The following is a 27674-nucleotide window of genomic DNA, read 5'->3' as shown; positions in this document are numbered from 1 at the left end:
GGTAATTATAGGACATGTATTGGAATAGGTAATTATAGGACATGTATTGGAATAGGTAATTATAGGACATGTATTGGAATAGGTAATTATAGGACATGTAATGGAATAAGTAATTATAGGACATGTATTGGAATAGGTAATTATATGACATGCCACTGGAATAGGTAATTATAGGACATGCCACTGGAATAGGTAATTATAGGACATGTATTGGAATAGGTAATTATATGACATGCCACTGGAATAGGTAATTATAGGACATGTACTGGAATAGGTAATTATAGGACATGTATTGGAATAGTTAATTATAGGACATGTACTGGAATAGGTAATTATAGGACATGTATTGGAATAGGTAATTATAGGACATGTATTGGAATAGGTAATTATAGGACATGCCACTGGAATAGGTAATTATAGGACATGTATTGGAATAGTTAATTATAGGACATGTACTGGAATAGGTAATTATAGGACATGTACTGGAATAGGTAATTATATGACATGTACTGGAATAGGTAATTATAGGACATGTACTGGAATAGGTAATTATAGGACATGTATTGGAATAGGTAATTATAGGACATGTATTGGAATAGGTAATTATAGGACATGTATTGGAATAGGTAATTATATGACATGTATTGGAATAGGTAATTATAGGACATGTACTGGAATAGGTAATTATAGGACATGTATTGGAATAGGTAATTATAGGACATGTATTGGAATAGGTAATTATAGGACATGTATTGGAATAGGTAATTATAGGACATGTATTGGAATAGGTAATTATAGGACATGTATTGGAATAGGTAATTATATGACATGTATTGGAATAGGTAATTATAGGACATGTATTGGAATAGGTAATTATAGGACATGTATTGGAATAGGTAATTATAGGACATGTATTGGAATAGGTAATTATATGACATGTATTGGAATAGGTAATTATAGGACATGTATTGGAATAGGTAATTATAGGACATGTATTGGAATAGGTAATTATAGGACATGTATTGGAATAGGTAATTATAGGACATGTATTGGAATAGGTAATTATAGGACATGTATTGGAATAGGTAATTATAGGACATGTATTGGAATAGGTAATTATAGGACATGTATTGGAATAGGTAATTATAGGACATGTACTGGAATAGGTAATTATAGGACATGTATTGGAATAGGTAATTATAGGACATGTATTGGAATAGGTAATTATAGGACATGTACTGGAATAGGTAATTATAGGACATGTATTGGAATAGTTAATTATAGGACATGTACTGGAATAGGTAATTATAGGACATGTATTGGAATAGGTAATTATAGGACATGTATTGGAATAGTTAATTATAGGACATGTACTGGAATAGGTAATTATAGGACATGTATTGGAATAGGTAATTATAGGACATGTATTGGAATAGTTAATTATAGGACATGTACTGGAATAGGTAATTATAGGACATGTATTGGAATAGGTAATTATAGGACATGTATTGGAATAGGTAATTATAGGACATGCCACTGGAATAGGTAATTATAGGACATGTATTGGAATAGTTAATTATAGGACATGTACTGGAATAGGTAATTATAGGACATGTACTGGAATAGGTAATTATAGGACATGTATTGGAATAGTTAATTATAGGACATGTACTGGAATAGGTAATTATAGGACATGTATTGGAATAGGTAATTATAGGACATGTATTGGAATAGTTAATTATAGGACATGTACTGGAATAGGTAATTATAGGACATGTATTGGAATAGGTAATTATAGGACATGTATTGGAATAGTTAATTATAGGACATGTACTGGAATAGGTAATTATAGGACATGTATTGGAATAGGTAATTATAGGACATGTATTGGAATAGGTAATTATAGGACATGTATTGGAATAGGTAATTATAGGACATGTAATGGAATAGTTAATTATAGGACATGTACTGGAATAGGTAATTATAGGACATGTATTGGAATAGGTAATTATAGGACATGTATTGGAATAGGTAATTATAGGACATGTATTGGAATAGGTAATTATAGGACATGTAATGGAATAGTTAATTATAGGACATGTACTGGAATAGGTAATTATAGGACATGTATTGGAATAGTTAATTATAGGACATGTACTGGAATAGGTAATTATAGGACATGTATTGGAATAGGTAATTATAGGACATGTATTGGAATAGGTAATTATAGGACATGTATTGGAATAGGTAATTATAGGACATGTAATGGAATAGTTAATTATAGGACATGTACTGGAATAGGTAATTATAGGACATGTATTGGAATAGGTAATTATAGGACATGTATTGGAATAGGTAATTATAGGACATGTATTGGAATAGGTAATTATAGGACATGTAATGGAATAGGTAATTATAGGACATGTAATGGAATAAGTAATTATAGGACATGTATTGGAATAGGTAATTATATGACATGCCACTGGAATAGGTAATTATAGGACATGCCACTGGAATAGGTAATTATAGGACATGTATTGGAATAGGTAATTATATGACATGCCACTGGAATAGGTAATTATAGGACATGCCACTGGAATAGGTAATTATAGGACATGTATTGGAATAGGTAATTATATGACATGCCACTGGAATAGGTAATTATAGGACATGCCACTGGAATAGGTAATTATAGGACATGTATTGGAATAGGTAATTATAGGACATGCCACTGGAATAGGTAATTATAGGACATGCCACTGGAATAGGTAATTATAGGACATGTATTGGAATAGGTAATTAAAGGACATGTACTGGAATAGGTAATTATAGGACATGCCACTGGAAAAGGTAATTATAGGACATGCCACTGGAATAGGTAATTATAGGACATGTACTGGAATAGGTAATTATAGGACATGCCACTGGAATAGGTAATTATAGGACATGTACTGGAATAGGTAATTATAGGACATGTATTGGAATAGGTAATTATAGGACATGTAATGGAATAAGTAATTATAGGACATGTATTGGAATAGGTAATTATAGGACATGTATTGGAATAGGTAATTAAAGGACATGTACTGGAATAGGTAATTATAGGACATGTACTGGAATAGGTAATTATAGGACATGCCACTGGAATAGGTAATTATAGGACATGTATTGGAATAGGTAATTAAAGGACATGTACTGGAATAGGTAATTATAGGACATGCCACTGGAATAGGTAATTATAGGACATGCCACTGGAATAGGTAATTATAGGACATGTACTGGAATAGGTAATTATAGGACATGTATTGAAATAGGTAATTATAGGACATGTATTGGAATAGGTAATTAAAGGACATGTACTGGAATAGGTAATTAAAGGACATGCCACTGGAATAGGTAATTATAGGACATGTACTGGAATAGGTAATTATAGGACATGCCACTGGAATAGGTAATTATAGGACATGTACTGGAATAGGTAATTATAGGACATGTATTGGAATAGGTAATTATAGGACATGTAATGGAATAAGTAATTATAGGACATGTATTGGAATAGGTAATTATAGGACATGTACTGGAATAGGTAATTATAGGACATGCCACTGGAATAGGTAATTAAAGGATATGTATTGGAATAGGTAATTATAGGACATGCCACTGGAATAGGTAATTATAGGACATGTATTGGAATAGGTAATTATAGGACATGTATTGGAATAGGTAATTATAGGACATGTATTGGAATAGGTAATTAAAGGACATGTATTGGAATAGGTAATTATAGGACATGTATTGGAATAGGTAATTATAGGACATGTACTGGAATAGGTAATTATAGGACATGCCACTGGAATAGGTAATTATAGGACATGCCACTGGAATAGGTAATTAAAGGACATGTACTGGAATAGGTAATTATAGGACATGCCACTGGAATAGGTAATAATAGGACATGCCACTGGAATAGGTAATTATAGGACATGTACTGGAATAGGTAATTATAGGACATGCCACTGGAATAGGTAATTATAGGACATGTACTGGAATAGGTAATTATAGGACATGTACTGGAATAGATAATTACTTTTTCCGTCTTGAAAATATGGAATAGGTGAGGAAAGGTATCAGAAATATATAATAAGGTTGATATAGTTTCAACTACTAGGATATTAAAAGCCCTGTCCTTTTTTAACAGCTGAAAGTCTGACATTAAGTAAAAATTACACACAGAATCATAGTCTAAAATATTCCACTTTTTCAACACATCCCATGAAACCCAACCAATTTGGGAAAAGGTTGCAATTTTACCTAAGTAATATATAAAAAGGTGTACATTTTTATTATAATCTAAATTATATGAACAGGGTGGGGTAACAAAACCCCAGTGACACCCCTATCAATCGAGACAGTTAAATGTTAATGAAATGTTTCCTATCTACATGAGATCATTCGGGGGATTGAGGAAAGATTGAATGGTAATCATGTGTTTCATATCTACATGAGATCATTCGGGGGACTGAGGAAAGATTGAATGGTAATCATGCGTTCCTATCTACATGAGATCATTCGGGGGACTGAGGAAAGATTAAATGGTTATCATGTGTTTCATATCTACATGAGATCATTCGGGGGACTGAGGAAAGATTGAATGGTAATCATGTGTTTCATATCTACATGAGATCATTCGGGGGACTGAGGAAAGATTGAATGGTAATCATGCGTTCCTATCTACATGAGATCATTCGGGGGACTGAGGAAAGATTAAATGGTTATCATGTGTTTCATATCTACATGAGATCATTCGGGGGACTGAGGAAAGATTGAATGGTAATCATGCGTTTCATATCTACATGAGATCATTCGGGGGACTGAGGAAAGATTGAATGGTAATCATGCGTTCCTATCTACATGAGATCATTCGGGGGACTGAGGAAAGATTAAATGGTTATCATGTGTTTCATATCTACATGAGATCATTCGGGGGATTGAGGAAAGATTAAATGGATATCATGTGTTTCATATCTACATGAGATCATTCGGGGGACTGAGGAAAGATTAAATGGTTATCATGTGTTTCATATCTACATGAGATCATTCGGGGGACTGAGGAAAGATTGAATGGTAATCATGCGTTTCATATCTACATGAGATCATTCGGGGGACTGAGGAAAGATTAAATGGTTATCATGTGTTTCATATCTACATGAGATCATTCGGGGGACTGAGGAAAGATTGAATGGTAATCATGCGTTCCTATCTACATGAGATCATTCGGGGGACTGAGGAAAGATTAAATGGATATCATGTGTTTCATATCTACATGAGATCATTCGGGGGATTGAGGAAAGATTGAATGGTAATCATGCGTTCCTATCTACATGAGATCATTCGGGGGATTGAGGAAAGATTAAATGGTTATCATGTGTTTCATATCTACATGAGATCATTCGGGGGATTGAGGAAAGATTAAATGGTTATCATGCGTTTCATATCTACATGAGATCATTCGGGGGACTGAGGAAAGATTAAATGGTTATCATGTGTTCCTATCTACATGAGATCATTCGGGGGACTGAGGAAAGATTAAATGGTTATCATGTGTTTCATATCTACATGAGATCATTCGGGGGACTGAGGAAAGATTAAATGGTTATCATGTGTTTCATATCTACATGAGATCATTCGGGGGATTGAGGAAAGATTGAATGGTAATCATGTGTTTCATATCAACATGAGATCATTCGGGGGACTGAGGAAAGATAAAATGGTTATTAGTGTTGTTCCGATGATCGGAATAAGTCGGAAATCAGTTGGTTGGGCCTTGCGATGTCGATAATCGATTGGGATTTTGTTCAATCGATTGTCGTTTTAAGTTTCCGGACCTTTAGCTTGTCAACTTCCGGTCTGTTTTACGGTTTGCATTTTATATGCGCAGTCAAACAATATTAACCAGTCGATGACAGTAACAATGTCAAACATCCAATAATTAAAGAATAAACCTATTTCCTTCTTTATAAACGTGACAAAAGCATTTGCAGATTGATGGAAGGTTATTTAACATTAATAACAGTTACTTTGTATGAAATACTTTCTTTCATTACCGGTACTTGTTACTTGAGAGCGGTACAGATAATTCTGATTTTAGACAAAATAATTTCGTTGCTTCATAAGAACGTGTTGCAAATTGCCTATTAGAAATGTTTATCCATGTGTTGCATCAAAAACGTCATATTCCTTTCCAAATTGTTTGCCAAACACCGTTTATTGTTGTAAATTTTCCGAAATTTGTCCGCCATTTATAAAAATATAAGAATCACGAAATCGGATACGGTTCAACTATGTAATAATTCCGCATTTTTACAATTATAAGTTCAGACGTACGAATGACACAATTGACAGAAATTAATGATCACAAGAGTGAAAAAAAGCGTTCTTCACTAATTAACAGACAATGGCTTAATACCCTTTGTATACTGTATATCTTATAATGCAAATGCATTATTTTATTTTTTTGTGTTAATTTTAAAATTTCTGAAAATTAAAAACTTTATATATCTTTTCCTAATTAGACGCATTCAAATGTTCATACAGCTATGTTATTGAAATTGTTTTGTGAGTTACACCATTGAAATTTAGAAATGTTAGTGTCACTGTTGGTAATAAATGTTGTAATTATGAGATAAAATATGTTCAATATGAATTTTGATTCTTATCAAGACAATTCATTGTTTTAACTGCTGAATAGATAATTATCAAAGGTACCAGGATTATAATTTAGTACACAAGAATATGAAAAGGAAACAAAAGATCAAATATGAATATATAAACTCTGCAATGATATTGAATGTACACATAAGACATGTACAATGAGACTAAATACATGATTTCCTGTAAAAAAAAAAAGGGCAAGGTATTATGATCCGATTATAACCGATAGTCGGTTGGTTGCTGTCAACCGATTGTAATAGATAATCGGTTGGTAATTTCAACCGATTATCCAACACTAATGGTTATCATGTGTTTCATATCTACATGAGATCATTCGGGGGACTGAGGAAAGATTAAATGGTTATCATGTGTTTCATATCTACATGAGATCATTCAGGGGACTGAGGAAAGATTAAATGGTTATCATGTGTTTCATATCTACATGAGATCATTCGGGGGACTGAGGAAAGATTAAATGGTTATCATGTGTTTCATATCTACATGAGATCATTCAGGGGACTGAGGAAAGATTAAATGGTTATCATGTGTTTCATATCTACATGAGATCATTCGGGGGACTGAGGAAAGATTAAATGGTTATCATGTGTTTCATATCTACATGAGATCATTCGGGGGACTGAGGAAAGATTAAATGGATATCATGTGTTTCATATCTACATGAGATCATTCGGGGGATTGAGGAAAGATTAAATGGATATCATGTGTTTCATATCTACATGAGATCATTCGGGGGACTGAGGAAAGATTAAATGGTTATCATGCGTTTCATATCTACATGAGATCATTCGGGGGACTGAGGAAAGATTAAATGGTTATCATGCGTTTCATATCTACATGAGATCATTCGGGGGACTGAGGAAAGATTAAATGGTTATCATGCGTTTCATATCTACATGAGATCATTCGGGGGACTGAGGAAAGATTAAATGGTTATCATGCGTTTCATATCTACATAATATCATTCGGGGGATTGAGGAAAGATTAAATGGTAATCATGCGTTTCATATCTACATGAGATCATTCGGGGGACTGAGGAAAGATTGAATGGTTATCATGTGTTTCATATCTACATGAGATCATTCGGGGGACTGAGGAAAGATTGAATGGTAATCATGTGTTTCATATCTACATGAGATCATTCGGGGGACTGAGGAAAGATTGAATGGTAATCATGCGTTCCTATCTACATGAGATCATTCGGGGGACTGAGGAAAGATTGAATGGTAATCATGTGTTTCATATCTACATGAGATCATTCGGGGGATTGAGGAAAGATTAAATGGTAATCATGCGTTTCATATCTACATGAGATCATTCGGGGGACTGAGGAAAGATTAAATGGTTATCATGTGTTCCTATCTACATGAGATCATTCGGGGGATTGAGGAAAGATTAAATGGTAATCATGCGTTCCTATCTACATGAGATCATTCGGGGGACTGAGGAAAGATTAAATGGTTATCATGTGTTCCTATCTACATGAGATCATTCGGGGGATTGAGGAAAGATTAAATGGTAATCATGCGTTTCATATCTACATGAGATCATTCGGGGGACTGAGGAAAGATTAAATGGATATCATGTGTTTCATATCTACATGAGATCATTCGGGGGACTGAGGAAAGATTAAATGGTTATCATGTGTTTCATATCTACATGAGATCATTCGGGGGACTGAGGAAAGATTAAATGGTAATCATGCGTTTCATATCTACATGAGATCATTCGGGGGACTGAGGAAAGATTAAATGGTTATCATGCGTTTCATATCTACATGAGATCATTCGGGGGACTGAGGAAAGATTAAATGGTTATCATGTGTTCCTATCTACATGAGATCATTCGGGGGATTGAGGAAAGATTAAATGGATATCATGTGTTTCATATCTACATGAGATCATTCGGGGGATTGAGGAAAGATTAAATGGTAATCATGCGTTCCTATCTACATGAGATCATTCGGGGGATTGAGGAAAGATTAAATGGTTATCATGCGTTTCATATCTACATGAGATCATTCGGGGGACTGAGGAAAGATTAAATGGTTATCATGTGTTTCATATCTACATGAGATCATTCGGGGGACTGAGGAAAGATTAAATGGATATCATGTGTTTCATATCTACATGAGATCATTCGGGGGACTGAGGAAAAATTAAATGGTTATCATGTGTTTCATATGTACATGAGATCATTCGGGGGACTGAGGAAAGATTAAATGGTTATCATGTGTTTCATATGTACAGGTCATAATTAGGAATTTGTTGATTAACTTCTTCTTATGCATAAATGTTATGAGTATTACTCAGTTACCCTTTTATAGGGTGTAACCTTAAGATTGCAGCTTCCAATCAAGTGATGTAAATGGATCAATGAAATGAAATGAATAAGGAGTAAGGTGTTAACAATATGTTAAGTTTTATGATATATGAGATGACTGTTTGTGTTTTATAGGATGACTTGATAGATTATTGTGTAACAGATGACCAGCTGCTGACTTTGTTGACTGACAAATCAGGAGAATGTACTGCAAGAATCAGGTATATAACTATGTCCCTCCCTAGTGATAGGCATCCAGAAATTTTAACCCAAGTATAATTGTTTCCTGAAAAATATATGTGTTAATTATATCAGTGCAGAGCACATTTCCTGTCTAACCTTTTTATACGACCTCAAAACATTTTGGAATGGAATAATGGTATGATGATCAATAGTCTAATAGTTGAGCAAATTTACCTGACAATATCGTGATATAGGTATTTATTCAGATCTTAACACATAATTGTGATTTGTTTAAAACCGGTTTTGATAAAAATAAACGAAAAAATGTCGAAATGTTCAGGACTTAATTAAATCAATTAATTTCAGTAAAATAGTGCAAAAGCATACGATTTTTATTGCGTCTTACACTTTGAGAATAATCTTTAATCTTTAACTACTTTGTTCAAATATTGTGTAAACATGTTAATTATGAGCTATGAAAGTCAAGTGGCTCGTGCATTTTTCTGATGAACTTTTAAAAAATTGCAAAGAAATATTTTTACAGTGGGTTAGCTTTCATTATTCTCCACTTTCTATAGATTAACAATTTTTGGTTATATTTATAATTTAGAATCATCATTGAAGGTGGAGCACGATTGCACAGTTAATTAATTATATTGATGTGCCATTTGTATGCAAGAGTGACACTCCATTGTATTATGTGCCAATTCGAAAAAGTAATGCGAGTATTGTCTCCCTTTAATAGGTTCATTATTTAATAATTAAGTTTAGGTATCTGATATAATTTTGAATAATTACAAAATGTATCTATTCAATATATTTCAGTTTTTGTTATTGGTGTATCAAAAACATTGATTTACAAATACAATTTCATAAATTTGAAAAGTTTAAAATTATTACATACCAGTCAGGATCCTACTTCGTCAAAATTATCTCCCCATTACGCCAGTTCATTTACACAATTGTAGAAACGGAAGCCATTGTAGGGATGACGCGCTACCATTTTTGCTCTTGGAAACTGATTAATTTATCCACATTGCACCATTACGATCCTTATATGTCAGTTGTATTCTAAAAGACAAATGTATCAACTAGCTAATGAGCATCAGTTAATAATCTTGTCTGCATTGATTCAACTTAAAACTATTGTCTGATTGGTTGTCAGGTGGAATTTTCGAAAATTCATAAACATTTAAAAAAAATTCGATTAAATATTTCATGGAAGGGCAGACTAGATTTTTAGCTCACCTGGCCCGAAGGGCCAAGTGAGCTTTTCCCATCACTTTGCGTCCGGCGTCCGTCGTCGTCCGTCGTCTGTCGTCCGTCGTCCGTCGTCGTTGTTAACTTTTACAAAAATCTTCTCCTCTGAAACTACTGGGCCAAATTGAACCAAACTTGGCCACAATCATCATTGGGGTATCTAGTTTAAAAAATGTGTGGCGTGACCTGGTCAACCAACCAAGATGGCCGCCACGGCTAAAAATAGAACATAGGGGTAAAATGCAGTTTTTGGCTTATAACTCAAAAACCAAAGCATTAAGAGGAAATCTGACATGGGGTAAAATTGTTGATCAGGTCAAGATCTATCTGCCCTGAAATTTTCAGATAAATCAGTCAACCCGTTGTTGGGTTGCTGCCCCTGAATTGGTAATTTTGTGGAAAATTTGCTGTTTTTGGTTATTATCTTGAATATTATTATAGATAGAGATAAACTGTAAACAGCAATAATGTTAAGCAAAGTAGGATTTACAAATAAGTCAACATGACCGAAATGGTCAGTTGACCCCTTTAGGAGTTATTGCCCTTTATAGTCAATTTTTAACCATTTTTCGTAAATCTTAGTTATCTTTTACAAAAATCTTCTCCTCTGAAACTACTAGGCCAAATTAATCCAAACTTGACAACAATCATCTTTGGGGTATCTTGTTTTAAAAATGTGTCCGGTGACCCGACCATCAAATCAAGATGGCCGCCACAGCTAAAATAGAACATAGGGGTAAAAGGCAGTTTTTGGCTTATACCTCAAAAACCAAAGCATTTAGAGGAAATCTGACAAGCGGTAAAAATGTTTATCAGTTCAAGATCTATCTGCCCTGAAATTTTCAGATGAATCAATCAACCCGTTGTTGGGTTGCTGCCCCTGAATTGATAATTTTGTGGAAATTTTGCTGTTTTTGGTTATTATCTTGAATATTATTATAGATGGAGATAAACTGTAAACAGCAATAATGTTAAGCAAAGTAGGATTTACAAATAAGTCAACATGACCGAAATGGTCAGTTGACCCCTTTAGGAGTTATTGCCCTTTATAGTCAATTTTTAACCATTTTTCGTAAATCTTAGTTATCTTTTACAAAAATCTTCTCCTCTGAAACTACTAGGCCAAATTAATCCAAACTTGACAACAATCATCTTTGGGGTATCTTGTTTTAAAAATGTGTCCGGTGACCCGACCATCAAATCAAGATGGCCGCCACAGCTAAAATAGAACATAGGGGTAAAAGGCAGTTTTTGGCTTATACCTCAAAAACCAAAGCATTTAGAGCAAATCTGAAAGGTGGTAAAACTGTTTATCAGATCAAGATCTATCTGCCCTTTAATTTTCAGATAAATCTGACAACCCATTGTTAGGTTGCTGCCCCTGAATTGGTAATTTTAGGGAAATTTTGCTGTTTTTGGTTATTATCTTGAATATTATTATAGATACAGATAAACTGTAAACAGCAATTATGTTAAGCAAAGTAAGATTTACAAATAAGTCAACATGACCGAAATGGTCAATTGACCCCCTAAGGAGTTATTGTCCTTTATAGTCAATTTTTAACAATTTTCATAAAATTTGTAAATTTTTATTAACATTTTCCACTGAAACTACTGGGCCAAGTTCATTATAGATAGAGATAAATGTAAGCAGCAAGACTGTTTAGTAAAGTAAGATTTACAAACACATCACCATCACCAAAACACAATTTTGTCATGAATCCATCTGCTTCCTTTGTTTGATATTCACATAGACCAAGGTGAGCGACACAGGCTCTTTGGAGCCTCTAGTTTTAGTGTATGAAGGTTATCACACACAAAAAATTAGAATTTTTCGAAGATACGCATTTTCATCATCCAACTTGAAAGACTGTCATCAAGTACTTTCAGTAAAAAAATAGTTATTTCGAACACACCTTCTCTGTTTTTGTGACTCATCAGATAGGTATTTCACTTGACCCATATATTTCATCTTTTAGTACATGTACTGTGATTTTTTTGTGTCATAAAGTCAACCTGTAGCTTTAATATATAAAAATGATACAATCTGAAGTGACACGATGTATGAAATATTCTTACTTTGTACGATATCAAGACAAAATACAAAACTCAAACACGCCCTAACATAAAAAGGTGCACTCAATTTTCTGTTTTCAATACAATTGTTACCCATTTTTTGGAATTTTTTCTTCAGTCACATAATGGAAGGGCAGACACATCCAACTTGAAAGATACCCATGTCGTCTACTTGATATCTAATTGTTCTGCTTAACTTTGTACTAGATGAATTGAAAACTTATGCAAATGGTGTTTTTAAAATAAAACACCTCGTAATTGAGAAGAAAATTACAATTTTGTTTGTTTCCATAGCTGTCAACTGACCCGTATTCTGCGTGTGAGACCCGAGATTTTCACAATTCTGAGGGATCACCCGGATCACACGCCGGGTCATTGAAATAACCCGGGAATTCTGAAAATGACCCGATTTCACCCGTATTTCTTAGCCTTGGTATTGATTTCATAAGTAATATTCAATTGAAATACCGGCAAATTCGTAATTTTTCCATAAACAGAAAGTTCATCTAGCTATGTAAACTGTCAAATTAAGTGAACCATTAAGTGCATGGCTTCACTTGACAGCTTTGGTGTCAAACACACTGTTAATTAACACCAATTACCTAAGCTTTAGGTCGTAAATAAATTGCACTATCGACTTACAAAAATATTTCAACCAAGATTTACTTCCCCTTATTTGTCACCATTCAAAATTATTCCTTATATTAACATTTTATGGATGAAAAAGATTTAATAATTAAAATATAAAATTCAAATACATATTAAAAAATAACTTATCATTATTTTTATACCTTTATACAATTTTTAAAAAATAGTTGTAAATTATATTTTACATTTATACTTCCTTTAACTGTATTACTATATTTTATCATAGACTAATTTCCTCATAAACTGAGGAATGGTATGTTTAAGGGCAACATAGCCAGTGGTGTCATTTGAATAATAAAATTGTAGTGTTTCATAGTCTCTGAAAGCAAACAACATAAAACTGTATTACTCAAATTTATAAAAAAATCCTTAAAAGTGCAATAAAATAATAATTGATAGAATTTAAAATGACTTAACCAAGTGAACATGCATTGATGTTTTGGTATCTTTGATTTACATTTTAAGAAAATGTACCATTAATACTGAAATTCTGCTCGAAAAAGTTTGTACGCGTTATGACCTGAGATTTGATTCTTCAATGCAGGTCATGACCTGCATTTTCATCATCACAGGTTGACAGGTATGTTTTTCTATTAACTTTTAAAAAATTTGTCTCTAGTAAACAATACAGTAAACATTTATCGCCTTCTCTAACAAAGAGCTTCGATTCGTTTGTTCTATTTCAACCTGGTTTCCGACTGATACCAATATAAAGAACCGTTCATCATTTTTGAAAAAGACTGAATGTAAATTGAACTATTTATCTCCCCTTGATGATAGTTTGATTGGGAAATGATCCAGAATTGTCTAATAATAATCTCAGAGAGGTACTAGTAAGCAATTTTTAATTGTAGCTTATTCAAAGTTAAAACAAATTTCCACGATAAACGAATGTTACTTTATTCAAATATAAGGACTTTGTTAGCTAAATCTCCAAATTTTATTAGATATCATGATTTTTTATTACAATAGATTAATAAGCTAAATAGTTGTCTTGCAAGTTTTTTACTTCGCTCAGCTAATCATTTGCTAATTGTCTCTGAATTTTAGCAAATTTACCGTTAAAATTTTATAGTACACCAAAGTAACAAAATTAATCAACTACAGTCGACTCTTGTTATCTCGAAGTCAGCTGGATCAGAGATACACTTCTTCTGACTCAAACGAAAACCGAAAGTTTGGCAGACCAAGGGACACAGCTCTTGCTTAGCTTGGTTAGTCCAGATGAATAGTAGTTTTGTAAACATTTTAAATACTTTTTCATGATCATAAACAATGTATCACTAATTATACCCCATGCAACGAGTTGCGGAGGGTATAATGTTTTTGACCTGTCCGTCCGTTCGTCAGTCCTGTTTCTTGTGATCGCATTCCCTCTCAAACCACACAGCAGAATTTCACAAAACCTTTTTAGATAATAAGGACATACTATGTAGTGGTGCATATGGACAGGAAATTACGATTCAATTTTTTTTCTAGGAGTTACTTATTTTCTTTAATGTACTACTGCAACAGTTTGTCATTGCAACTTCTTTCAAACGACACAACAGAATTTCATGATTTTCAGTTAATAAGGACATACTACGTAGATGTAGGAAGATGTGGTGTGAGTGCCAATGAGACAACTCTCCATCCAAGTAACAATTTAAAAAGTAAACCATTATAGGTTAAAGTACGGCCTTCAACACGGAGCCTTGGCTCACACCAAACAACAAGCTATAAAGGGCCCCAAAATTACTAGTGTAAAACTATTCAAACGGGAAAACCAACGGTCTAATCTATATAAACAAAACGAGAAACGAGAAACACGTATACAGCAGATTCCTGACTTAGGACAGGTGCAAACATTTGCAGCGGGATTAAACGTTTTAATTTAATACTACGTAGATGTGCATATCGACAGGAAATTACGATTCAATTTTTTCCCCTTTGAACTAATTTGCTTCAATGTACTACTGCAACAGTTTGTCATCACAACTCCTGAAAATACACAACAGAATTTCATGAAACCTTTTAAGGCCTTAATTAAAATATTGTTTGTTTGCCCTTTTCCGACCCTATGTTTTGAAACAGGATAGGTAGGTAGGTAAAATATTTTATTTTATCCCCCAAAAAATAACTTGGGTCGGTACATTTTTAGGCAGTTAGCTGCCTTATGCGAGCACCCTGGTTTTGTGTGCTACCCAATAAATGCTGAAATACGTGTCATTGTTATCATCTAGCTGGCTACTATGTTTTTTATAGCTTATTGGACAGTTTTTTCATACTTTTCATTCTGAATTACTAAAAATATCACCAGAAAAACCTTAAATGATTGTTGATTTTCCCAAAAGGTTTCAAGTTGCACATAGGAAGTTGAGCACATTAGGAATACTTATGTAGTTTATTATCCCCTGAGCTTTTGGCTTAGATGTCAAAGAACAAATGTATGAAATATTTTATCGACGAAAATCTCATAAGACAAGTAGTTAAGATTTCCCAAATTGCAAAAGTCGTAGGAATATTGTTTGTCGTCAATACATAGTCAAATACGTATATATACGTCAGTATAAGTTCAACTGATCATGCTGTTGGCGGCACTTTTGAAATAGAAGACGAAATTTTCGTATCTTTTCAATTTGGACGCAGGGGTTTAAATTAGTGGAGGTCCGAGGTCTGCGACCTTCCACTTTTGTAGTCAGACTTTCTACTTGGTTACTATATACGCCTGACATGCCCATCAGACCTTGAAAGAAAAAAAAATAACTCTGCAAACATTTTTACCAAAGTTTCCTAATAAACGATCTCAAACTTATTTTCATCATTACTATTCATGACAGCGATATTCAATTTGTTCAACCGTTAGCTTTATACAGAAAATCGCCGATAAATAATGTGTAAATCTGAGCAAAATCGTATCTCACTATCTGTCAAAAACAACATTGAAAAAAAATGGCTGCCGCGAGAAGACAATACAATATCGAATCCGATTCCGGAAGCGGATAAGGGTAATCCCGGGTTTTGGCTTTCAACTAAAAAAATCCAGACAGGTTACAAAATACATCTATGCATGGTAAATAAATATAAACACTAGAATTGAAAACCAAAAGAAAGAAAAAACAGAAAATATTTTGTACACCAATTTGTATGTCAAAATCCAATACAATGTGACAGCTGGGAACAGTTTATCTAACAATATATTAATCTTTATTGCAAAATTACACCCATGAGGGTCAAGCAATACAATGAAACAATAATTTTATACTGTACAATGCAATACAATGAAATACAATGTAATACAATGAAATACAAAAATAATACAATACAATATATGGAATAATAGAACATTAGAGTTCAATTATAAATGTATGTAAAAAACACCATCATAACCTTGCCTGACACGGGTCTGACTCCCTCAGTTCTAAAGACTGTTTAATGAAGACTCCAATATGACAAACAAGTTCAGGGATGGGGTTTAGAATGTGTTTAAGTTTATTGAATGCATCAAGATGCTGAAATAATGGTACATAGTCTTTTAGATAACCAAAAAGATTAGAACGCAAAGATATGTTAACGTTACAATACAAAAAGAAATGATATTCATTATCTAGGACTTCACATTTTTCACATAATCTTTGTGCTCTTGGAATGTTTCTGTACCTTCCTAATTCAATGCCTAGGGAATGATCACTTAGTCTAAATTTTGAGAGTAACTGCCTATGTATAAAATTATTGCAATTTAAATATTCCTCAGACTGACAATTATTTTTTAATTTCCCATAAAGACAAAGTTTGGATGAGGAATCCATTTTTGAAAGTTTAATTAAAGTATTTTTTTCATATTCCTCTGAAACACACTTTTTTATATTACATTTTAACATGTTTTTTGATTGTTTAAAAGGTACATTATTATTAGAGTAATTTTCTGGGTTTATTTTCATTTCTTTAAAAAATTTATCTGCAAATGAGTACCAAGAATAAATTCCTTCTGAATGTAAATTTATGTTTGTTTGTAGAGATTCTTTAACCAGGGGATTAATATCATTACAATTTATTCTATAAAAATACATGAGTGTTTGAGTTTTTATATAGGAGTCCAAAGTAAATCTACCTAATTCTGATCTAGCACCTATGTTAGTGGCTGTTTTTTTCAGTCCTAATACTGCTTTACAAAATTTAGAATGAACCTTTTCAAAGGGATATTTTTCTGCTAATGCAAGAGTATCACAAAAAGTATTATTTACTGCAGCTCTATTAGATGCCCTAAAAGCTGACTGAAAATTATCCATAAACCAAATCTCAGAGTTGTATGTCAAAATAGGTCTTATAAGAGTATCAAATAATTTACATGACAAATTAGTGGGAACAAAATTAAAATTGGACATATATTTTCTCAATAAAAATAAAACTTTAATGCCTTTTTTAGACAGCTCTTCAGTAGTTTTTGTAAAATTTCCCCTATAGTTAATAATATTCCCTAGAAATTTAAAGTCCTTAACTTCAGTCAAAAATTTATTATTAAACAAGAGGGGTGGGGATTGTTTATAAATATTCTGAAAAACTAGAATTTTAGTCTTGTTTGTATTAACACTCAACTGCCATTTAGTGCAATATTTATTTAGTTTATCTAATGCGTTTTGAAGCCCCTGGTGTGTCTCGGACAGTAACACTAGATCATCTGCATAGCTGAGAGTTTGGATACTTGAAGTATCAAGAACCGGAGGGTTACAATTTACATCAAAAATTGAATGTAAATCATTTATATAACAATTAAACAAAGTAGGACTTAAACTGTCCCCTTGTCTTACACCTCTAATTATTGGAAAAAACAAAGAGTGTTCATTGCCAATCTTCAGTGCAGACTGGGATAAACTATACATATTTTTCAAAGTAGTATAAAATTTCACACCAACACCATCATTTATCAATTTATACAACAGGCCATTATGCCAAACAGAGTCAAAAGCACCACGCAAATCTACAAAACAAGCAAACAGCTTTTTCTTATTTTTTTTCAAATATTTAGTGACAAGAGTTTTTAAAATAAATATGCTATCAGATGTTCTGTGATTTGAACGAAATCCAAATTGATGACTGGAGAACTTATTTTCATAATGCTTTACTAGTCTTTTATTCAAAATAGAGCTATATAATTTTGCTAGACAGTTTAAAATAGAAATGCCTCTATAGTTACATATGTCTTCTTTATCTCCAGACTTATGGATTAAAACAATAAATGCTTTTCTCCAGCTGGTGGGGTAAATACCAGATGATAAAATAAGATTAAAAAGTTTAACTATGGCTGTAACTGTAACAATGCTACTATATTTTATAATTTCATTAGATATTAAGTCAGGTCCAGCGCTTTTCCCTGATTTTAATTCTTTTATACAGTTCTTTACTTCTGATATTGAAAATGGACTATCAGTACAAATATTATGTTCTAAAGTACTCTCAAGCATATTTAAATCTTTTTTAACTTTTTCTTTAAAAGAGTTATCATATTTTTCAGCCTTACCAAGATTTTGAAAATGTTCTTCATAGTTATTTAATTTAATATTTGAACAATCATCCTGTTTAGTGTCTTCATTTTTTAATTTTTTAAGGAGTTCCCAATATTTTTTGGGGTCATTTTCTTGCAAATTAGTTAATGTTTCATATAAGTTCTTTTTAAATACAATTTTCTTTCTCTTTACTAATTTTTATACGACCGCAAATTTTGAAAAAAATTTCGTCGTATATTGCTATCACGTTGGCGTCGTCGTCGTCGTCGTCGTCGTCGTCCGAATACTTTCAGTTTTCGCACTCTAACTTTAGTAAAAGTAAATAGAAATCTATGAAATTTTAACACAAGGTTTATGACCATAAAAGGAAGGCTGGTATTGATTTTGGTCCCAATATTTTAGGAATTAGGGGCCAAAAAGGACCCAAATAAGCATTTTCTTGGTTTTCGCACTATAACTTTAGTTTAAGTTAATAGAAATCTATGAAATTTTGACACAAGGTTTATGACCACAAAAGAAAGGTTGGGATTGATTTTGGGAGTTTTGGTTTCAACAGTTTAGGAATTAGGGGCCAAAAAAGGTCCAAATAAGCATTATTCTTGGTTTTCGCACAATAACTTTAGTTAAAGTAAATAGAAATCAATGAAATTTAAACACAATGTTTATGACCACAAAAGGAAGGTTGGTATTGATTTTGGGAGTTTCGGTCCCAACAGTTTAGGAATTAGGGGCCAAAAAGGGACCCAAATAAGCATTTTTCTTGGTTTTTGCACCATAGCGTTAGTATAAGTAAATAGAAATCTATGAAATTTAAACACAAGGTTTATGACTATAAAAGGAAGGTTGGTATTGATTTTGGGAGTTTTGGTCCCAACAGTTAAGGAAAAAGGGGCCCAAAGGGTCCAAAATTAAACTTTGTTTTGATTTCATCAAAATTGAATAATTGGGGTTCTTTAATATGCCGAATCTAACTGTGTATGTAGATTCTTAATTTTTGGTCCCGTTTTCAAATTGGTCTACATTAAGGTCCAAAGGGTCCAAAATTAAACTTAGTTTGATTTTAACAAAAATTGAAACCTTGGGGTTCTTTGATATGCTGAATCTAAAAATGTACTTAGATTTTTGATTATTGGCCCAGTTTTCAAGTAGGCCCAAATCGAGGTCCAAAATTAAACATTGTTTGATTTCATCAAAAATTGAATAATTGGGGTTCTTTGAGATGCCAAATCTAACTGTGTATGTAGATTCTTAATTTTTGGTCCAGTTTTAAAATTGGTCTAAATTAAAGTGCAAAGGGTCCAAAATTAAACTAAGTTTGATTTTAACAAAAATCAAATTCTTGGGCCTCTTTGATATGCTGAATCTAAACATGTACTTAGATTTTTGATTATGGGCCCAGTTTTCAAGTTGGTCCAAATCAGGATCTAAAATTATTATATTAAGTATTGTGCAATAGCAAGTCTTTTCAATTGCACAGTATTGTGCAATGGCAAGAAATATCTAATTTCACAATATTGTGAAATAGCAAATTTTTTTTAATTAAGAGTTATCTTTCTTTGTCCAGTAAAGTAAGCAAGAAATATCTGCAAGAATTTTTTTTAATTGGAGTTATCTTTCTTTGTCCAGAATCTACTTAAATCTTTGTTATATACAATATACAATGTATATTCACTTTTTACTACCAACTGATAAATTTAAATTATCTTTACCATTCAGTGATAACAAGCAGTTTTTTTACATCTTAATATTTTATGATGTATTTAACTGAGTAGTAATTGTTGCAAACTCCATTAGAATATTTTAATTGAAATTAGTTTTGGAATAATGGAAAGGGGGATGTGATTAAAAAATTGGGTTCAATTTTTCTCATTTGAAATTTCATAAATAAATAGAAAATTTCTTCATACATTTTTTTGAGAGGATTAATATTCAACAGCATAGTGAATTGCTCTAAGAGAAAACAAAAATTTTAAGTTCATTTGAATACATTCATTCTGTGTCAGAAACCTATGCTGTGTCAACTATTTAATCACAATCCAAATTTAGAGCGGAATCCAGCTTGAATGTTGTGTCCATACTTGCCCCAACTGTTCAGGGTTCAACCTCTGCGGTCGTATAAAGCTACGCCCTGCGGAGCATCTGGTTTAAGTTTTTTGGCATGTGTAAAAAAGTTACATTTTAGCTCTAAATTAAATGGTTCTCGTCTCAGTTTAGCTCCTATTGCTTTAATAATTTTTTTAAGATCACGTACTTCATGGTCAACCCATGGTTTTCTGTTTAGTATTTTTTGTTTAACTTTTTTATATCTTACAATTTTACATGATTTATTTGCTAGGCTCTCAAAAATATTTTTTATATCAGAAGTTGCCTTGTCAATTCCTGAAAAAGTTTGTTCAAACTGTGAGTCTTCAAAATCTCTAATTTGTTGTTTAATAAAATTTTCCCCTAGTACTTCAATCATTTTGTCTCTTGATGTATTCTCCCATCTATATTTCACTCCTATCTGAGTAAAGTTTTTATGACTTTTATGTTCTGTGTGACATATATTACATTTCAGTATAACAGATATAGGGACATGATCGGACAAATATGTTGGTTCGCCAATATAAAAATATTCTATAGAGGACATCAAATCCATGTCAGACAAGGCATAGTCAACAGTGCTTGAACCAAATATATATATGTTCCTGGTAACTGTATGGAACGCCATCACTGCCTTATAAAAAGAAACTACTATGACATGATGCAAATGTTGCTTACATGATGTGAATTCTCCTTTATATGATGTGAATTCTTTATTACATGATGTGAATTTTTCTTTACATGATGTGAACTCTTCTTTACATGATGTTAAAACTTTATTACATTATGTAAAAACTTTATTACATTATGTAAAAACTTTATTACATTATGTAAAAACTTCATTACATTATGTGAAATTTTCATTACATTATGTGAAAATTTCATTACATTATGTGAAAATTTCATTACATTATGTGAAAATTTCATTTCATGATGTGAAAACGTCTTTATGTGATGTGGTTGTTTCATTACATGATGCGAAACTTTCCGTATGTGCTGTTAAAATAAAAGCCCTTGTACATGATGCAAATACTTTAGTGTATGATGTGAATATTGCAGTACGTGATGCTAGAACTGCATTACCTGATGTGAACGTCACCTTATAAGTATACGTCATGTAAAATGTTTAATGAGACCATTTAAGGGTTCAAAACTTGATAGAAGCGTGGTTTGTGTTTTTTTATTATTAGGTTTGACCGTTTTCGGTATTCTGGTGCTCCATAACTCCTTAACCCTTAAAGTGTTGTTGCACGGTCCATATGCTTGTTAATGATAGGATTTAATTGTAATTAGGCCATTCAAGGGTTCAAAACTTTGGTTTGTGTACTTTTATGGTAGTGCTATTGTAACGGAGGGGTTCGGTGACGACACCTCCCGGGGCGTGTAGTTGCCAGTATTGTGTCCCTATTCGACCATCGGGACACCTGATATCAGAATATGGCTGAATAACAGACAATTAATCAAATTAAACTATGTTTATTCATAAATGTACAATAATTGCGGACAAACGAAACTTTCTTTAATGAAGTTCAAAAATGGAGTAATTTCAAATGTAAAATAAAGTGTTCCCAGTGTTAGTCTTTAGTAAAGTAAATTGGCTTCGCGTTGTGTTTTATGTAGAAAAATTGCACCAAAAAGAGGTGACTAACTCTAGCTAACTGTACCGAAGTGGTGACTAACTCTAAACTCAACTGAACTGATACAGTCCGGCGAGTATTTGTAGGCCTGTACAAGGCCGACTCCGACTGAAAAACAATTAAAATCCTTGTACTATGTCATTAAACCGGATAACTTTAACAGAAAAGGTACTGAAGACAAATTGAATAAATTAATATTCATAAAACATTACAGAAACATCAAAAGTTAAATACTAATACTAGATAACATTTTTGTTCGCTTTGGGGATTCCGTATATCGTCAGATTATCGGAATTCCAATGGGGATTAACTGTGCACCACTCATTGCTGACCTCTTTTTGTATTGTTATGAGTTACAATTTATGACAAAAATAAGCAAAGACCCATCAAAACAACATCTGATAAACAAATTTAATAATACTTTTAGATATTTGGATGATATTTTGGCTCTCAATAATGACGACTTCAGTATGTATATTAATGAAATTTATCCTGCTGAACTTAATTTAAATAAAGCTAATACTAACAATGACCACTGCCCTTTCCTCGATCTTAATATCTATATCACTAACGGAAAGCTGAATACTAAAATTTATCATAAAAGGGATGATTTTTCATTTTCTATCGTTAATTATCCGTTTTTAGATGGTGACGTTCCCTTGTCACCATCTTACGGTGTTTATATATCTCAACTTGTACGATTCGCTCGTATATATATGTAACAATGTTTTAGATTTTAACGAGAGAAATTTATGTATTACTGAAAAATTATTACACCAGGGTTTTCCATATCACAAACTAGTCAAAACATTTACTAAATTTTATCATCGGTATAAAGACATCATTCGTAAATATAGCTCAACATGCAGACTTCTTATACGTTCAGGTATTTCACATCCAATTTTTTATGGAAATATTCTTTATAAAGCACAAAGGTGTCAGTATTCACCTCAGAAACTTACAAAACCTTTGAATAGACTTATTAAGAAGGGATATAATTACGGATACTGTTGTCAAGTCATTAAAGATTGCATATTTTGGCGTTAATATTGAGTCACTGATAAGGTCTTTGCGTCGGAACTAAACACATTTATTCTAAACACAGTTGTTGGCATGACACGGGTTATGTTCTTCTCATATATGTTATGATGGTAAGATACAAAACCCCTAACGGGAAGGATTGTTCCTGATGTTCATATGATGAAATCATAATCTTTCAATCAGTTTAATTGAAGTCTGGAGCTGGCATGTCAGTTAACTGCTAGTAGTATGTTGTTATTTATGTATTATTGTCATTTTATTTATTTTCTTTGGTTACATCTTCTGACATCAGACTCGGACTTCTCTTGAACTGAATTTTAATGTGCGCATTGTTATGCGTTTACTTTTCTACATTGGTTAGAGGTATAGGGGGAGGGTTGAGATCTCACAAACATGTTTAACCCCGCCTCAATTTTGAATTTTGCGCCTGTCCCAAGTCAGGAGCATTTGGCCTTTGTTAGTCTTGTATTATTTTAATTTTAGTTTCTTGTGTACAATTTGGAAATTAGTATGGCGTTCATTATCACTGAACAAGTATATATTTGTTTAGGGGCCAGCTGAAGGACGCCTCCGGTTGCGGGAATTTCTCGCTTCATTGAAGACCTGTTGGTGACCTTCTGCTGTTGTTTTTTTAATTTGGTCGGGTGGTTGTCTCTTTGACACATTCCCCATTTCCATTCTCAATTTTAAAATTTGGCTTATAGTAAAACCATGACAAGTTGCAGATCAAGTGCGAATTGTGTTCCGGTCTGATGATTTTTTGCAAATTTATGTCCTCGAACTTAGAAAAATCATGCAAGAAATGAATTTTCCACTATTTTTTTGTCATTAACTACAGATTTAGATTTGAAATTTGGTTTAGTTTTACCATAACAAGTTATAGATCAAGTTTAAATTTAGTTTTGATTTGATGATATTTTGCAAATTCATATGATCATTAGACCTAGAAAATCACACAATTAATCAATGTTCTGCACATGTTTTAGTCGGTCATGCTTGTCTATCTACCGTTATATTGATTTGATATTTGGTATCTATACTTTTAACATTTCAATTTACACATCAATTTCAAAATTTCTGTTAGAGAAAATTAAATTCAACTGGTAGAGGACTATGTATTGCCATGTAATACTCTCAGAATGCTGGATACTACCCATGCCGGTCTTTGTCCACACTTTTTACGTTTGTGTATCACTTCTTAGCCATTTTTTATGGATTTTTTTTTAAAGTTAAGATAAATTAATAGATTAATTAATATGAAGTGAGATATGTAACAGAGTAACGTGAGTGAGACAATTGAACATGTACCGTATATAGCTTCTGGATATACATGATAAAGGAGAAGCATTTTCGAAAAAAAATTGGAAGGCGTTTGCCAACATTGCCTCTAAAAAGTACTATTTTCATATAGAATTCACTTGAATTAGGTTCCTAAATTTATATATATATATATATATATAAAAAAACAACTTATACTTAAAAAGAAAATTTTAAATATGACACGGCCATGCTTATATAAGCTCTAAATGTATAGCATCACTCATATAAGTTACAGAAATTTTATATACAGCTCCCTTTAAATGCATTAAAGGATGTACTTAGTTGAAATTTCAAAAAAATCCAGAAATTAAAATTGATACTATTAGTTGAAAGAGCATCAGCTAAGGAACAAAATAAGCTAAAAAAATATTGATAGGTCATGGTGCTTCATTTTGAGATATTTCAGTTTTAGAAAATGGCGGGAAAAGGCTGACTTGGACTTTTACCTTACATTTGCATTGGTATTAATTGGATCTCAAAATTAACTATTGAAGTTTTTTTAGGAAAATAAAAATCTGTGTTATGGGGCAAAATATTTTACCCTATAGCTTTGGAAAAAATCCAAGGAGACTGAAAGTCTAAAACCTCACCTAACGGTACTTCCTTAAATACCACAATAAGCCATTAGTATATGATTTCCAATAGCATATTTAATAAAATGTGTATAACATTCTATTACCCTAAATCAATATTCATCAAGCCACACACAGTGAATTTTGATATAGAATTTCATAATTAAAAAAAAAAGAAGGGTCATTTGATTTCTATCAGTATAAAATGTAGCAAAATTATGACCTATATGTTTAACTCATATCGTTTATCGTATACCCATTTAAAGGAATTTAAGTTATAAACGCTATGCGTGATAACGTCCGAGAGGTCCCATGTTCTTATAAAGATGTTTTGACATAATGAAGTGTTCACGTAACGTCATATGTGTTTCTTACCTCGTAATACTTATTTGACATTTCGATGTATATATTTTGGCATAATGTAATTGCAATACGACATAAAGAATTTTCGCATCATGTAATAAAACTTTCAGATTAGGTAATGAAACAACCACATCACATAATGAAGTTTTCTCATCATGTAAAGAGGAAACCACATCATGTAATGAAGAATTCACATCATGTAATGAAGAGTTCACATCATGTAAAGAAGAGTTCACATCATGTAAGGAAGAATTCACATCATGTAATGAAGAATTCACATCATATAAAGGAGAATTCACATCATGTAGTGAAGAATTCACATCATTTCAAGTAGAATTCACATCATGTAAGCAACATTTGCATCATGTCATAGTAGTTTCTTCTTATAAGGCAGTGATGGCGTTCCATATAACTGTATACATTTTCTTTATCAGTGATAAATGTTTGTAATGCATGTTAAATGCTTTTCAAGTTAAACATATTTCTGCAATTTCAAGGGGTATTTTTTTCTACTCAATTTTGATAGGTCAGTTAAAATAGCTGGAAGTTTCTTATATGAAAAAAAAGATGTGGTTTTACATTTACTATGGACAGGTCAGTCAGACCTCACCGTTGATCCCTGTAGTAGTAAACATTTGTCTGATTTGTAACTTTTGTACTGTACGACACAATCTCAGTTTTATTTCCAGGAAAGCAAGTTCATTCATACTTTTACAAGCTCGTACTAAAGTCAACTTGAACTACTAACAGTCAACTAATATGAACATTTACGATCAACTAGAAGAACTGCAATCATTGCAAATTTGTACCACTGCTGACTCATGAAAGATGCATGACCATCCATGGTCATGTGCGTTGCTATCATGAAAACCTTGATAAAATATGAATTATTTGCCTTAATGATTAATTCATTAAATGAACATAAATGTACAATTATATATGAATGTTTAATGTTTGTTCTTTTAAATCTTTAAAAAAAATTTGAAGCAACATTGCCACAGTTTTCATAATTATGTTTGCCTTGGTTTTTGGTTAACTGCCTACAGTGCTTACAGCGCTTTGATTTATCATTGGTAGGCAGGTAGGTATATACCGGTCGGTAAAGGGCAAACAAACGATATTTTGATTTAAGCCTAAGATAATGAGGACATACTATGTAGTTGTGCATATCTACAGGAAATACAATTCAATTTTTTTCTAGGAGTTCCAACCCTTTGAATTTATTTGCTTTAACCCCCTTCCCATTCACACCGGTACAGCTTACCGGTGAAGCCAATTTCAAGATTTTTTTGGGGCATTTAGACTGGTTCCATAGCCATTTGCTGACGTACAGATGTGGTTAAGGGCTCAAATTAATCCTCAGATAACCAGCAATGCGATTTAATGTGCAGCAAAATTCTATCGTTATTAGTTAATAAATGAGTCGCCTCTTACTGATGTGTAATTCTTCTGTAAAAACCATTTATTTTTCGTCGAATTTTGAGGAAAATTCTCAAAAAGAAGGGCTAAGAAAACTGCTCTTTTAAGAGGAGTTATGACTTTTCTCAATAACTGTGCAGTGAGTTTTTGAAGAATAGTATTAAACTAATAGTTCTAACTTGTACACTAGTTGCAAATGTAATTTTTAGAGTAGAAGCGCACTCACAAATTTGAAATGCGCTAAAAATTCGAAGTCATTTCTTAGAGATATTATGAGAAAAGTGACAAAAACCACTTAAATATTCTAAAAAAAATTTCCAAAGTTGAAATAGATGTAACAAAACATAGTTTCGTAAGTGTTGGGGTATGATAAAGTTGAAAACACTTTTGTTTGAATAAAGGAACATGTATATTTCAATGAAAAAATGACATTGTAAAGAGTGGATTCCTCCTAGATTTGCGTAAAAATCATGCATTTGGCAACAAAAAAATATCATCAGAACTCATAATTCCAAAAGGAAAACAAACTGGGTGAGAAT

General features: G+C 32.5%; 1 protein-coding gene across 1 annotated transcript in view; it reads left to right on the top strand.

The window, feature by feature from the left end:
* LOC134683337 (nuclear pore complex protein Nup160-like) overlaps positions 1 to 27674 on the top strand; it is a 252121-nt gene that overhangs the window by 69821 nt on the left and 154626 nt on the right. The window contains exon 10 of the mRNA XM_063542579.1: positions 9187 to 9272. Within this exon, the coding sequence (XP_063398649.1) occupies positions 9187 to 9272 (86 nt within the window). The remainder of the gene's footprint in view (positions 1 to 9186; positions 9273 to 27674) is intronic.

Source organism: Mytilus trossulus, chromosome 9, assembly GCF_036588685.1.
Source record: "Mytilus trossulus isolate FHL-02 chromosome 9, PNRI_Mtr1.1.1.hap1, whole genome shotgun sequence".
NCBI lineage: Eukaryota > Metazoa > Mollusca > Bivalvia > Mytilida > Mytilidae > Mytilus > Mytilus trossulus.
The sequence above is the reverse complement of the archived record's forward strand: the minus strand, read 5'-3'. Positions and strand labels throughout refer to the sequence as shown.